The following is a 13403-nucleotide window of genomic DNA, read 5'->3' on the forward strand; positions in this document are numbered from 1 at the left end:
AAAATTAATGCCAACATTTTCTTTGAAGAGTTTTATACTTTGTTCTTCGATCCATTTTGTATATAATATGAGGTAGGGGTCCAAATTCATGCTTTTCATGCAGATATGGAAAAGACTATTCCTTCCCCACTGAATGGTACCCTTGTTGAAAATCAACTGTCTATAAATATGAGGGTTTATTTCTGAGCTCTCAATTCTATTACACTGATCTGTAAGTCTATCCCCTTCTGCCAGTACCACAATGTCTTGATTACTATAGCTTTGTAGTAAAATTTGAAATTGGGAAGTGTGAGTCCTCTAATTTTTTTTTTTTTTTTTAGGATTGTTTTGGCTATTCTGAGTCCCTTAAATTTATGTATGAATATTAGAATCAGTTGGTCAATATTCTGCAGAGCAGCCAATTGGAAATTGGATGCAGACTGAGCTGAATCTATACACCAATTTGGGGAGCATTCTCATCTTAACAATATTAAGATCTGATCCATGGAGGTCTTCCATTTTTTTAGATTTAATTTCTTTCAACAATGTTTGTATTTCAGATTATAAGTTTTATGCTACTTCTGTTAAATTTATTCCTAAGTATGTTATTCTTTTTGATGCTATTGTAAATGGAATTGTTTTCATATTTGGAATATTTACCAAAAGTCTATAGAATACAACTGGGTTTTGTACATTAATGTATCATACCAGCTTACTAATCTATTAGTTCTAATAGTTTTTTTTTAGTGAATTCCTTAGGATTTTCTATATACAAGATCATATCATTTGCACCTAAAGAGTTTTCCTTTTCTTCTCCATTTTTGAAGGATAGGTTTGCGGTATATAGAATTCTTAGCTGACAATCTTTCTTTCAGCACTCTGAATGTCAACCCATGGCCCTTTGGCTCCCATGGCTTCTGATGAGAAATCAGCTGTTACTTTTGGGGGAGGGGGCAGAGGGAGAGGGCCAGAGAGAATCTTAAGCAGGCTCCACGCCCAACACAGAGCCCTACGCAGGGCTTGATCTCACAACCGTAAGTTCATGTCCTGAGCCAAAGTCAAAATTTGGATGCTCAACCAACTGAACCACCCAGGCATCCCTCAGTTGTTACTTTCATTGAGGATGTCTTGTATGTGAAGAGTCTCTTCTCTCTTGATGCTTTTAACATTCTCATGTTTGACTTTCAAGAGTTTGATTATGATGTGTCTGGGTGTAGATTTCTTCAAGTATATCCTACGTGGAGTTTAAGTTTCTTGGAAGGGTAGATTACTTTTTTTTAAATCAAATCTGGGAAGTTTTCAGCTATTAAATCTTCATATATTCTTTTGTCCCTTTTTCCTTCTCCTCTCCTGGGACTCCCATGTCTATGATGATATACTTGATGGCATCCCACAGGTTCCTCAGTCTCTCTTCGTGTTTCTTTTCTTTTTTAAAAAGATTTATTTATTTTAAAGAGAGAGAAGAAGAGAACATGGGTGTGGGGGGAGGGGTAGAGAGAGAGAGAGAGGAAGAGAATATCAAGCAGACTCCCCTCTGAGTGCAGAACCTGACATGGGGCTCAATCCCATGACCCTGAGATCTTAACCTGAGCTGAAATCAAGAGTCAGATGCCCAACTGACTGAGCCACCCAGACACCCCTCTCTTAATGTTTCTTTATTATTCTTTCTGTTCCTCACACTGGGTAATCACAATGGATCTATCTTCACAGTTCTGCTCTTGAGCCCTTACATGAACTTTTCAATTATTATACTTTCCAACTACAGAATTTCTATTTGATTCTTTTTCACAATTTATTGATAGTCTCTATTTGGTAAGACATTGTTCTCATATTTTTTTTTAGTTGTTAAGACATTGCTTTCTTCCTAGAACATATTTCAAAGTGTGGTTTAAAGTCTTTGCTTTTTAAGTCTCATGTCTGGGCTTCCTCCAGGACATTTTCTATTGATTTTTTTTCCTGTATATGGGCCATATTTTCTTATTTCTTTGCATGTCTTGTAATTTTGTATTGAAAACCAGACATTTAAAATAATACAATGTGGTAACTCTGGAAATTGAATTCTCTCTCTTTCCTCTCCAGTGTTTGATACTGCTGTTGTTACTGTTTAGGTACTTTCCTGAACTAATTCTGTAAAGCCTGTATTTGGTTTTATGTGACCACTAAAGTCCTTAATGATTGGACAGATTTCCCTGAATGCCTGAAGCCAAAAAGTGTCCCACTCTTAGCTGAGGGGCTCTCTCGTGCATATTGTGACACACCTTCAACACTCACCCAAACAGTTTACAATTCAGCCTCAGCCTTCACTTACTACTTTTACAGAGACTGCAAGTCAGCCAGAGGTCAGAGCTTAGGCCTTCTTAGATCCTTCCTGAGCACATGCATAGCCCTGGACACACAAGTGACCTTGCAGATCTCCTAGAATATGTTGGAGCTTTTCAAAGCCCCTGAAGAATCTCATTCCCCAGCTTTTCCTTTTAAATATTCTTCTAAGCCTACTGTTTGCCCTGTTGTTCACTATCTCAGGCAGCTGCAATCTTAAATAACTGCTTCTAATTGTTTTACACATCCCTCCTTCCCAGCCCCCCGCCAAAAGCTTTTCATACTGGGATAGCTCCAAGATGAGTCAAATAAAATCCGCCTTATGAGTGGGGTCTTCTAGGAGACCACCCAGATGGTCCAATAATGGCAATTCCCTGGGAATGGGGCTTTGAACGAGCTCTAATCCAATCTGCCTCCTCTGGTGGTGCTGGGCTGCTCATTTTCACCATGATTCTTTCAAGGGTACTGTGGTACCAGGGAGGGAGGAGATGGGAATAGGGAAAGTTAAAATGTCACAAAGCTTGCTGTGCTTATGCAGGTGCAGCCATTTTTCTTGAATAAACACTCCCCAGATTGCTGCAAGCCTTTGGCTCATTTCAGAGCTCTGAAAAAAGTTAGTGACTCTGACCATTTTTGCCAGTTTTCCATAGACTTTATGAAGTAAAGAATTTTAGGTCTTTATTTGGCCATTTTTGCTGACATCACTTCTCTTTACTGATTTATCTACTTGTTCTATCTCTCTTACTGAGAGACAGGGATGTTGACATCTACACCTATTTGTAGATTTGTCTCCCTCAATTTTTTTGCTTCTTATATTTTGAGGTTCTGTTATTAGATACGTGCATATTTAGAATTGTTAAATCTTCTTGATTAGCTGACCCTTATATCATTTAACACAGCCATGCTTTATTTCTGGTAATATTCATTGCCTTGATGGCTGTTCTGATTTTAATATAGGCATATAAGATACATTGTTTACATAAGCCAAGCACGTAGGAATCCAGAGTCAATTTATACTCAGATATAGGATAAACTGACACTCAGCAAGCAATGTCACCCATACCCAGTGTCAGGCTTTGGGGCCCTGAAATCTTTAACTGTGCATCTGTATCAGGGAAATATAAATCAAAACCACAATGAGATACCACCTCACACCAGTCAGAATGGCTAAAATTAACAAGTCAGGAAACGACAGATGTTGGCAAGGATGCAGAGAAAGGGGAACCCTCCTACACTGTTGGTGGGAATGCAAGCTGGTGCAGCCACTCTGGAAAACAGTATGGAGGTTCCTCAAAAAGTTGAAAATAGAGCTACTCTACGACCCAGCAACTGCACTCCTAGGTGTTTACCACAAAGATACCAATGTAATGATCTGAAGGGGCACATGCACCCCAGTGTTTATAGCAGCAATGTCCACAATAGCCAAACTGTGGAAAGAGCCCAGACACCCAACGACAGATGAATGGACAAAGACAATGTGGTATATGGGGACGCCTGGGTGGCTCAGTCAGTTAAGCGTCTGCTTTCAGCTCAGGTCATGATCCCAGGGTCCTGGGATTGGGTCCTGCATCGGGCGGGGGCCTGTTTCTCCCTCTGCCTGCCGCTCCCCCGCTTGTGCTCTTGCGCACATGCGCACACTCGCTCATTTGCTCACTCTCTGACAAATAAATAAATAAATCTTAAAAAAAAAAAAAGATGTGGCATATACACAATGGAATACTACTCAACCATCAAAAAAACCGAATTCTTGCCACTTGCAACAACGTGGATGGAACTAGCGGGTATTATGCTAAGTGAAATAAGTCAATCAGAGAAAGACAATTATCATATGATTTCACTCATATGTGGAATTTAAGAAACAAAACAGAGGATCATAAGGGAAGAGAGGAAAAAATAAAGACAAAATCAGAGAGGGAGACAAACCGTAAGAGACTCTTCATCATAGTAAACAAACTGAGGGTTGCTGGAGGGGAGAAGGGTAGTAGGATGGGGTAACTGGGTGATGGACATTAAGGAGGGTATGTGATGTAATGAGCACTGGGTATCCTATAATACTGATGAATCACTGACGTCTACCTCTGAAACCAATAATACATTATATGTTAATTAACTGAATTTAAATTTTAAAAAAGATATCTGCAAAAACAAACAAACAAAACAACAACAACAAAAAAAAACTGCGCCTGTGCTATAGGATCTGAAAGCTTTCATTTAGGTCCACTAAGGGTTTTTCCGTGGATTAACTTGGCTATGTCCTTCCGCAGTAGCCCTTTAGACATTCTCTCCTATATACACCACTTTTAGAAATTCTGGCCCATACCCAGTCACCTAGGCTCAGAATTCTGTTACCGAGCCTTGTGAGTCACCAGATTATCTACTTTTTCTACCATTTTATATAACCAGAATGACCTCTAAAACCTACCCCTTTGCATGGGAGCTACAGGCTCCCATAGCACTGAAAATTCCCCTTCCGTAGTGTAAGTAATGAAGACAGACCTAGACCAGGAATCAGACTGAAGTCTAGTTCTGGCTTTGTACTGAACAGACATGTAAGGCAGTACTGCATAGGATTCTAGAGCCAGACTGCCTGATTCTGACACCCATCTTCACCACAGCTATGTGACTCAGGCAGCTTCCTGATCTCTCTGTGCTTTAGTCTACCTCACTACTGAGAGGTGAATTAGAATAGTTCCTACCTTATAGGGTTGTTGTGTGGTTTAAATGAATTCATAAAAGTAAAAAATTTTAAATAGCACCTGGAAGATACACACAGTAAATGCTAAATGCTGGACATTATTTTTGGTAGTGATGGTATTCTGTTATTATCATCAGTTGTTATTATGTGCATTTCATCAGCAAGTTATAGATGTCTTAAAGCTGGGAGTTACACAATATTGTAGAAACTTAAGGATTTGTTTAAATGTTCTTTTTAAAGATTTATTTGAGAGAGAGCGTGGCGTGTGCACGCATGAACAGGGGCAGAGGGAGGAGACAAGCAGACTCCCTGCTGAGTGGGGAGCCCAACGCAGGGCTCGATCCCAGGACCCTGAGATTACTACCCAAGCCGAAATCAAGAGTCGGACACTTAACCGACTGAGCCACCCAGGCGCCCCTGTTTAAATGTTTCCGTCATTTCCTCTGCTCTCTTTCAAGAGATTTACATAGTGTGCAGACTACATTATGGCAGTCTTGTGCCATTTCTTATTTATTCAAATCACAATAGCCACAAATTTATCAACTCCTTACTGTAAGTCAAGAAATGTGCTAACATACACACACACTTTCTCATTTAATCCTCATAAAAACCTTTGAGGCATGTATTACGTACACTATTTTCAAAAAGGGGACTGAGTTTCAGAAATATCAAGGACTTGCCGATGGTTATGCTTTCTCCTTTCTGGAATGTTCTGCACTCCTCACCCCCACCCTCCAGTGGAGTAAACTCTTGCTCAGTCTTCAAGAGATCAGACATCACCTCTTTCGACAAACCTTCTCTGCTATCGGCAGATACTATATATACTATATATTCTTGCTTGCCTCTGTCACATTATAACTATTTATTTATGTCTTTATTTGTTTGTGTCCTCCAGAGTTCCAAAGGTAGGGAATAGTTTTGGGTTTTGTTTTTAAAGAAGAAAAAGTTGACAATGACCCAAAAGACACAATCTGGGAAATACTAATTAATTAGTGCTAAGTAATAAATGCCAACTGGCTAATGATTTTGCCAACCTTCAGCTTGTCTGCTTTAGCCCTCATTTCCAGAAGCTTCTTCTCTCTGGCATCGATCTGCAACCCTTCATCACACCAGTTCACAGCCTCAGCAAAGTTTTTCAGTTCCAGATGGCATAAGGCACCTGTAGAACCCAGAACCCTTAGAATACGTGGACAATATGCATGGGAAGAGCTCTCCTTGAGCAGGAACCACCCCCCCACACCTATCCCCAACCTCCACCAGCTACCAGCCAGCATTCTAAAGAGACAACAGATGATTAAAGCCCCTTCTACTGCATTCCCCAGACAAGGAAGAATATTTTTTGTATCTTAGAGCAGAAAGATCTCTAGGGCCCATTCAGCTTAAAACCCCTGTAAGCCTCCCTGACATTAAGGGCTTTTAAAGTAGGGAAGGCTACAACTTAATGGCAAAGAGCACAGGGTTTAGAGTCAGACAGATCTGGGCTGGAAATCTGGCGCTATTGTTTACCAACTAGGCATTAGATAAAATACTGATCATCTCCAAGCTTCAGGTTCCTCATCTGCAAATCAGAATAAAGTCCATCTCAGATATTTAATAGAGACAGAAAACAGAACTGACCTCAGCCATTCATCAAAGCAGTGGCAAGACCAAAGACATTAGGTCTCTCCTAAAATTGTTCCTAATGGCTTCCAGGTTAAGCTGCCTCTCCTCTCACCATGTTTATTCTTCTCCAGTTAGCCTCTTTAGACTTTCCACAGAATTTCCAAATATCAGAACTGTAAGGGCTTAGATGTCAACAGAATCCAACCTCATCTTCCAGAGATGAGCAAACTGACACTCAGAGTGGGTATCTTGCCAAGGTCACATGCTGAGGTAAAACTGACAATTCAAGATTTATAGACGCCAGCTTGTCCCAATTCCACAGGACTACACTGACTTTACTTGCCAATCTTTGAACAGTACCTTCGTTCCCTACAGCTGAGGGACGTGGATCTACCTATACAAACCCCTAACTATGCATACCTAAAGATGCATAACTTTGGTAAAGCATTTGGCTTATGATAAAGCAGTCGATCGTGGGGCTATAAGGAAGATTAATATGTGATGAATAAATTAAAGTTTACAAAGCACCTCTAAGCTTCTCAAAGAAAAGGTAAAGTATAAAAGTAATATAAGCACTATTATTACATAGAAAGGTCAGACCACAAAAGAAAATATAATCTGGGAACATCTCAGCATCAGAGTTATCAGCAAAGGTCCCATAACTTATCTTTTAATTAACATGGCATTTGAAGATCTCGCCTTTCAATTAGCTAATTTGGAAAAAAAAATTAGAATGTGGCTTTTGGAACTGCTTTATTTTAATTAATTTTATTGCTAATTTAAAATGAGGAGTTTCAATTTCTCTACAAATTCTTAGAATATAAAGGGTTATATTATTCTCTGGGAAATTCTTTTAAAAATGGCATGTTGCTATTGATAAGGACCAGGAACTTAATATCAAGATTGCAAAAATAAGGTGACTTCATTAGTATGTTAGCACCTTAATATCGAAACTTAAAATGCCTCAACTTTTGGTGCAGTGAGTGCCAACTTTTCCATAAGGACAACCATACCGTAGTTCTACAATACTTACCTCTTACTATTGCTTTGAGGTGGCAGGGTTTTAGCTTTCTGGCAGCTGTCACATCATTGAGAGCAGAACGAAAATTGCCTAACAGGCACCGTTTAGTAAAAGAGAAAACAAGACTGAGATCAGAATATTTGCAAAATTTCATGTGTAGAGACATAGACATTCTTGTATAGTCTTAGAGAAATATAAATCAGAGCAATAGTTTTTAGAAAAAAATAATAGTTGTGCTCATCAAGTCTTAGAAATATTTGTAACACTAGAAGCCCACAGAACAACTATAAATGGCTAGCAAGCCCATGAAAAGATGCTCAACATCACCACTGACTGAAGAAATTAAAATTAACATGGAACTGGTAAAAATTAAAAACAGGTAATATCCAGGATGGGTGAAGACATGGGAAAAGGGCACTCTTAAGGGTAAATCAGAGAGCAAATTAGCATGCACTTGTGCGTATACTCTGACCCAACAATATTCTTCTAACAACTTATCCTTAAAAATACCTGGACAAATATGTAAGGATAAATGTGAAAGCATGTCAACTGCAGCATTAGTTTTAACTGTGAGTTGTGAAACACTGGTGATACCCTAAATATCCTCAATGTAGTAATGATTAAATGAACTATGGTAAATCCACACGACTAAATACTATGCAACCATTAAAAAGGGTGAGATACATGTGCACGTAAAAGGTGTGACAGGATGCCTGTGTTTTAACTGGTGGTTCTAGGTGTATAATGTCAATGTGTAAAATATCAATATTTTTTGTAAAACAAACCAATCTAAATATACAGACATATGTACACACACATATATATTTGTAAAAAAAAAAGGTGCGTAGGGGCATCTGGGTGGCTCAGTCAGTGAAGCGTCTGCCTTCTGCTCAGGGTCCTGGGATCGAGCCCACGTCCGGCTCCCTGCTGAGCGGGGAGTCTGCTTCTCCCTCTCCCTCTGCCCCTCCCCCCAACTTGTACTCACTCTCTTAAATAAATAAAATCTTTAAAAAAAAAAAAAAGTGTGCAATCAAACACACTGTTATCCAAACTAGAAGGGCATGAGGTAGATTTTCACTTTCTAGTTTATACTGTAAATATTACTTAACAGTTTGGTATTTACTTATTATTTTCACTTCTAAAAATCTAGTGCAGAGGTCAGCTAAATTTTTCTGTAAAGGGCCATATAGTAAATATTTTAGGCTTTACAGGCCACATATGGTCTGTTACACATTCTTCTTTGTTTTACAATCCTTTAAAAATATAAAAGGCATTTTTAGCTCACAGGAGGCCAGGAATCCAGATGTGGCCTGTGAGCCATAGTTTGCCAAATCTGGCTTCAGCCTTAAGAATAATCAGAATTCGTAGGAAAACTTTATCACTAACTGTGTTCATTACTGCATTATTTTAAAAAACCTAAAAGCAGCTGTATACTCAATAACAGCAGAACAGTAAAGCCAACTGTGTAAACACTGGTATGTCCAAATGATGCAACTTTATGTAGCTATTAAAATAGTATTCAAAAATATCTTGACAGGTGAAATTATTTATGTTATAAAATTAAGTGAAAAGAACTGAATACAAAACTGGAAGAACAGCATGATATTAACTATGGAAAAAAATGTATATAAAAGAGATCCAAAGACTTCTGGTTAAGGGTGGTAGACTGAACGTAAGGATTTAACTAAACCTCCACTACTCTCCCCCTTCCCCGCAAAATGCCATAAACCCACAGAGACAAGAGTAAGAACACAGAACACATTTTAAAGCTCGAAAACAAAGGGACAATGGTTAAATGACTAATCAGGCCTAAGAAAACTGAATTCTAAGCCAGCAGAGGGAAAGCCCCAAAGCTGTCAAGTTGTACTGCATAACCTAAAAGTACCCAGGACTAAGGAACTGACAGCACCGGGTACCTTCTGGAAGTGTGGGTAAAGGTTTTTTCCATTTAGTGCACTTGGAATCAAACCTGATTCTGCATACTAATCCTAGCACTGTGCACCATTACACAGTTCATTTTACTAAATTTACTGTACTTTACTTCAGTTGTGTACTCTGCTGACTAGGGATAAAGCTGTTAACCTCACCTACCTTACATAGGTGCTGTGAGGTCAAGAGGGATAACAAATGTGAAAGTGCTCTGTGAGCTGTACCGGTGCCATCTCATTTAAGGAATGGCTGTGATGATTATGCCTCCGCTCCTCTGGCATCACACACACGGTTTTCTTCTCGCAAGGTGCTTCTTCTGGTCTGATTAGCCCTACAGTCTTTAAGTTCCCCAAAGAAAGGAACTATGTAGCTGTTGCTCACAGTGCAATGCCTAGCACACAATAAATGCTTTATATATATATATATTATATATATATATTTTAATATATACATATATTATATATATATTTTTAATATATACATATATTATATATATATATTTTAATATATTATATATATTTACTGATTGAATAAAGAAATGAACGAAACTCCTTCTGGAAAAGGCCAGATCTTACTCATCTCTGCGACACCACTGCCTAGCACAGAACAAGAACTCGAGTTCATCTGCTGAAGAAAATGTATTCCTCCAGAAGTTAGAAGAATGGGTTTCTAGTCCAAGTTCTCGCACTTATCAGAGGGACCCTCTCTGGGCCTATGTAAAATGAAGGGGTTGGTTGGCCCAAATAATCTCTAAAGTTCTATACCACTCTTACTATTTAGAATTTTATAATGAAACATGCAAAAGGAGACAACCGTTGGAGCAGACTATGGTTGGGGAGAAACTCTGCTCAAATGGTGATGAGTCCCAGCAGACTCATCCCAGCTAGACTGCAAGTCTTATTCTCTACCAGCCCCTCAGAGGCCCCAGGTCTCCTTAATAATGAGTGTTTCCCAAAGTCACGTGTGCAGAAGAGTCCTGCATGTTAGTTAGTGTTACTTGAAAAGGGGGCTTACAAAACTTAAGAATCAAAGGGTAAAGTTCTTTGCTGCAGGTCATCTCAGCATCTTTAACATACTATGCACTGCAATCTCCAACAAAGCAGCAGCACTTTCCAAAGAATATTTTTCACTTCAGGTCCCACAGAATACTCTTTGAAAAATTCTCCCTTTAAGATAGTTTCTCTCACACAAACATCTCTTTGCTTGAATCCTTCTAGCATCCTTCAGAAGAGGGTAAAAGGCCAAAAACCAAAACCAAAAACACATTTTTTTTTTAAGAGAAAAGCATTTGGGCTAAAAAAAAATCTCAGATCATACCAATTCATGTATTAAGGTATGTGGCATTTGGTTCAGAGAGTAAGAATTATACAATCTATCTGGTTTCCCTTTTCAGCCAGTCTACCTGGAAGATCAGTATTCAATTAGAGTAAACTAGCCTAGCTTTCTGGGATAAGCAGCTCTTCCTCTGACACTCTCAAACTCTGCACTAGCCATCATAATGGCTTTTATCATAAGTTAATTCTTTAGAAAGCACTAAATAATAGAATAAATTACCTAGATAGTACTGTGCTGCTGCCCGGTTGGTATAAAGGACAGCATTCAAATCAGGGTCTGTGCATTTCTTCTTTAATCCTTCAGTGTACGAAATCACAGCTTTTTTATAGTCTTTTTCTTTAAAGTAATCATTGCCCTCATCCTTATAGGTCTTGGCCTGTTCTGCAAAGAAGAGAATAAATAATCACTATTTCCTATTTTTTTAAAGTCTCATTAAAAATAGATTCTAAATCATACAATAATGTTACATATGATAAACCAAATAAAAAGAAACCAATAAAGGAAACTCCAAAATTAATCCTGTAAAACTGGGTATCAACATGGAGAAGCAAAGTCATGTGTACTTAATGCTACAATCAATTTCAAATATCTTACAAGGTAGATTGGATCCTTACCAAAAAAAGATGCATAAAGAAAAAAAGTATATTTATCCTACCTCTTGAAGGACTTTTTTTTTAATTACTGAAGAAATAGAGGGAAATTATACTTCTGTTTTTGCTTATATTTTATTCCCTGGAATGCAAATTCCCCTCTCCTCACCTTAGTAAGAGCTTACAAAATTGTTAAGAATCAGTTCAGATTTCCAATCCATTGTGAGCCCATTCCTACCTCCCCCACTTCAGTGTTCCCGCCGCACCTAGTACATAGCCACATGTTGGCACTTACCACATACACAAGGGACAATCTGGCTATCCACTGGAGCATGAGATTTTTTTTTTAAATGGAGCATGAGACCTTTGAGGGCAATCTTACTCATCCCTTTATCCCCAAAGCCTAGCATTTAGTAGGTATGGGCGGGCGGGGGGGGGGGGGTTGTATATGTGGAATAAATAGTGACGAGTTAGCCCAGGCTAACTACTTCTTGTTATCAGAAACTTTCTGACTCGCTCTTTACCTCAATTCAATGGAGACACAAAACAAATATTAGACTCATGTAAGATACCTTCTGGAGATCGCTCTTCATCAAAAATAATTGACTGAAGGCAAGCCAAGTCAGGATTCTCATTGGGATCAATTTCAGATGGCGCTTTCTTCATAAATAGGGGGACCTTTTCAAATTCCTGGAGATGAAGAGAAGAATGAACTATAGGAATAAGATTTTCCACAGGGTAGATCCAATTCCACATCTCTGTATCAAAGTTTTCTCTCTCATCATGATTTGCAAGTCATGGTTAGCTATCTCTCTCCCTATCCAGGCCTCAGTTTCCCAAGTGTAAGATGAGAGCGCAGGGCAAGGGTCTCTAACGATTCTTTCGGTGCTCACACTCTTCCAAGGGCGGTGGGAATCACCATTAATGGAACGCTCTTATGTTCCCGGCACTTCACCCACCATATCCCTTCATTTTCGCCGCAATGCTACGAGACTGTGGCTCTAGTTAGGGAAATTTTACAAATGAGGACACGGGCTCAGAGAAGTTAAGTAACTGAGCCAGCAAATGGTGGAGTCTCAGGTCTGTCTGACTCCAAAACCTAGACTCCTAAATGTACTGGCAGCTGAAGACTGCCCTCAAAACCCCGAGTCCCATTTTCTAACAGTCCCAGGTGGAAACCACCTTTCCGCTGGCAGGGCCGGGGGGACCGGGGGTGCGGGAGGCGCCCGCCCGCCCCAGGCGTCGGGACGACGCCCCCACACACGTGCGGGGCCCCGGGCCGCCCACCTCCTCCCACTGGTCCTCGTGGAAGCCGCCACGGTAAGGCTGGCTCTGGAACTTTTCTAGGAACGAGTCCATGGCATCTTCGCCGGCGGCGTCCGGGTCAAGTAGCTCCATGGCGACTCCTCAGCTCTCCCGCCACGGTCAGGGTGGCGAGAACCGCGCGCCCACTTCCGGCAGCGCGGGTGCCTTTCCCTCAGTCCTCCGGGCCGCGCCCGCCCTCGAGCCTCGGGTTCCGCCCTCCTGGGGCCCGGCCGCCGGCTCCGCCCCTCCCCGGCCAGCACCGCCCCCGCCCCGCCCTCCCCTCAACGGGCCACCGCCCCGCCCCGCCCCGCCCCGCCCCGCCCCCGAGTGTTTGGGGTGGTGGATAAACCCGGCGCCCCACAGTGCCCACTATCACTTAGTTCATTTGTGTGTGTGTGTTTTTAAAGATTTTATTTATTTGACAGAGACACAGCGAGAGAGGGAACACAAACAGGAGGAGTGGGAGAGGGAGAAGCAGGCTTCCCGCTGAGCGGGGAGCCCGATGTGGGGCTCGATCCCAGGACCCTGGGATCATGACCTGAGCGGAAGGCAGACGTCTAACCCACTGAACCACCCAGGCGCCCCTCATTCGCTCATTTGTTCAGCCATTCAATATATGTTTCCTAAG

General features: G+C 40.6%; 1 protein-coding gene across 1 annotated transcript in view; it reads right to left on the bottom strand.

Moving 5' to 3' along the window:
- Positions 1-12969, bottom strand: part of TTC4 (tetratricopeptide repeat domain 4) — a 23628-nt gene extending 10659 nt beyond the window's left edge. The window contains exons 1-5 of the mRNA XM_036113993.2: positions 12758-12969; positions 12043-12160; positions 11100-11261; positions 7629-7706; positions 6028-6152 (exon numbers count right to left, since the gene is read on the bottom strand). Coding sequence (XP_035969886.2) covers positions 6028-6152; positions 7629-7706; positions 11100-11261; positions 12043-12160; positions 12758-12868 — 594 coding nt within the window. The 5' untranslated portion in view covers positions 12869-12969. The remainder of the gene's footprint in view (positions 1-6027; positions 6153-7628; positions 7707-11099; positions 11262-12042; positions 12161-12757) is intronic.
- Positions 12970-13403: the final 434 nt, after the last annotated feature.

Source organism: Halichoerus grypus, chromosome 5 (assembly GCF_964656455.1).
Source record: "Halichoerus grypus chromosome 5, mHalGry1.hap1.1, whole genome shotgun sequence".
NCBI classification, from domain to species: Eukaryota; Metazoa; Chordata; class Mammalia; order Carnivora; family Phocidae; genus Halichoerus; species Halichoerus grypus.